Here is a 2,610-nt window from a genome sequence, read left to right as displayed (position 1 = left end):
GGGGGGGGGTGAAGACACAATGTTCAGTTCTCTGTCCTCTTAATGAAGTGTTGCTGGATGGAAGCAGCTGTTCCTCGATGAGGCTTTGGCTGGCCAGCTGGAGACATCTGGAGCTTTGTTCCCATTACATTGGGGCTGTTTGTTTAATAATGTTTATAGTCCTCATCTCAGAAAAATGTATGAAATATGTCCGGAGGTCTCATATATATATAGCAGTGTGAGAAGGAGGTATATAGTATACAGTCCCATGTCAATGTCCGGGGACTCCGTAAACAGAATGAGAAGCAGCTGCTGAGACCTCTCCCATTAAACAATACAAATTCCGAAACTAACAAATTCTTTAATGTAAATCTGAACTTCGGGAAGATCGAAAAGACACATCGAGAGTTATCTGAGGAGCTTCCAGGATTTCTTGCTCATACTCCATTCTAGAGAATAAGACCACCACCAAATACAATGCACTCCATGGATATATAGACCTCTGGGTCTTCAGAATGGCTTTTACAGCCATAGTTTTGGAGGAGAACACTCTCTGGATGAGAAATGATCCCAGCGATGGCTTCTTTGATTTGGTGGCTTCAAATCCCTACGCAAGGATCCACCTGAGAAATTATAACCATTCATATATTCCAAATATTATCAACGAGCTATACAAAATTTCAAACTAGGTTGTCACTGTGGTGTCTGACCTCACCAGTTCAGATGTTTCCTTGGATCCTTGTGGGGAGTTGGGCTTGAGAAGCCACCAGATCATAGAGGACCAGGATGTTCCCTCCGCAGCTGTTGGCTGTAGAAGAGCTTCAGATCTCTTTGTATCTCAGTGTATTATATTACTTTTGGTGGTGGTTTCACTCCTCATGTTGAACTGTCACGATGGGTTATTGTTATGGGGTGGCAACGCTCTGTCCTTGTTTGTGTGCATTCTAGCCCAAAAGTTTGGCAACATTTTCCCCATCTAAAGTGTTTTTTGATGGTTTTAAGGGTGTGATGGGCTTTAAGTGGCTTGTGAGAGTTACTGAAGATACTTTCATCCATCTGTTAGCACATAGCAGGGGCCCTTTACGTGACATATTACAAATAATGAACTACAAATACATATCAAACACTGCCATAGATCTATCCACCCAAATATTGCAGCTGAACGAGGGAAACATTTGTCTGAGAACAAAATCTGCAATTTGGTGGCAAAAATCTAATTTTTGCTTCAATTGCTCCACTACTTGCCAATCATCACATTGCATTGGTGTCAGTGGCTGCAGTAATAGCCCCCAGCATTGGTGTCAGTGGCTGCAGTAATAGCCCCCAGCATTGGTGTCAGTGACTGCAATAATAACTCCCAGCATTGGTGTCAGTGACTGCAATAATAACCCCCAGCATTGGTGTCAGTGGCTGCAGTAATAGCCCCCAGCATTGGTGTCAGTGGCTGCAATAATAACCCCCAGTATTGGTGTCAGTGGCTGCAGTAATAACCCCCAGCATTGGTGTCAGTGGATGCAATAATAACCCCCAGCATTGGTGTCAGTGGCTGCAGTAATAGCACCCAGCATTGGTGTCAGTGACTGCAATAATAACCCCCAGTATTGGTGTCAGTGGCTGCAGTAATAACACCCAGCATTGGTGTCAGTGACTGCAATAATAACCTCCAGCATTGGTGTCAGTTGCTGCAGTAATAACCCCCAGCATTGGTGTCAGTGACTGCACTGATAACCCCCAGCATTGGTGTCAGTGGCTACAGTAATAACCCCCAGCATTGGTGCCAGTGGACCCAATAATAACCCCCAGCATTGGTGTCAGTGGCTGCAATAATAACCCCCAGCATTGGTGTCAGTGGATGCAATAATAACCCCCAGCATTGGTGTCAGTGGATGCAATAATAACCCCCAGCATTGGTGTCAGTGACTGCAATAATAACCCCCAGCATTGGTGTCAGTGGATGCAATAATAACCCCCAGCATTGGTGTCAGTGACTGCAATAATAACCCCCAGCATTGGTGTCAGTGGATGCAATAATAACCCCCAGCATTGGTGTCAGTGGATGCAATAATAACCCCCAGCATTGGTGTCAGTGGATGCAATAATAACCCCCAGCATTGGTATCAGTGACTGCAATAATAACCCCCAGCATTGGTGTCAGAGGATGCATTCCTTAAGCTGCACTCATTGACTCACCGTTGGTGTGATCCGATGCGTTGCTGCCTTTACTCCCCTCAGATGCTTGCCATGGACTTCTTAATGGAATTGGTGCTCAGATCGTCACTCTCAGCGCTCAGATTGTCGAACTCAGATTGTCGCACTTGGTGCTCAGATTGTCGCTCTCAGCGCTCAGATTGTCGCACTTAGCGCTCTGATTGTCCCACTTGGCGCTCAAATTGTCACTCTCAGCGCTCAGAGTGTTCCACTCGGTGCTCACATTGACACACTTGGCGCTCAGATTGTCGCTCTCAGCGCTCAGATTGTCGCTCTCAGCGCTCTCTCTCTGTATTCTCTATTTTTCATAAAACTCTGAATGTTGATTCTTCTTCAGTTCTCCATTGGAGGAAAGTCCCGGCTCTTCTTGTACATCGCTGCGTCCCCTGCAGCTTCTTCTTCTTGTGTTTTTCTCTCTGTCAT

At 45.7% G+C, this 2,610-nt stretch overlaps 1 protein-coding gene across 1 annotated transcript in view; it reads right to left on the bottom strand.

Moving 5' to 3' along the window:
• P2RY4 (pyrimidinergic receptor P2Y4) overlaps window positions 1-754 on the bottom strand; it is a 3,629-nt gene extending 2,875 nt beyond the window's left edge. The window contains exons 1-2 of the mRNA XM_018554732.1: window positions 695-754; window positions 380-586 (exon numbers count right to left, since the gene is read on the bottom strand). Of these exons, the coding sequence (XP_018410234.1) occupies window positions 380-586; window positions 695-754 (267 nt within the window). The remainder of the gene's footprint in view (window positions 1-379; window positions 587-694) is intronic.
• Between the last annotated feature and the right edge of the window lie 1,856 nt (window positions 755-2,610).

The sequence above is a fragment of the Nanorana parkeri genome, unplaced genomic scaffold (genome assembly GCF_000935625.1).
Source record: "Nanorana parkeri isolate BGI_ZX_2015 unplaced genomic scaffold, ASM93562v1 scaffold171, whole genome shotgun sequence".
In the NCBI taxonomy this organism is placed as follows: Eukaryota; Metazoa; Chordata; class Amphibia; order Anura; family Dicroglossidae; genus Nanorana; species Nanorana parkeri.
Note: the sequence above shows the minus strand (reverse complement) of the source record. Positions and strands in the feature narration are given on the sequence as shown.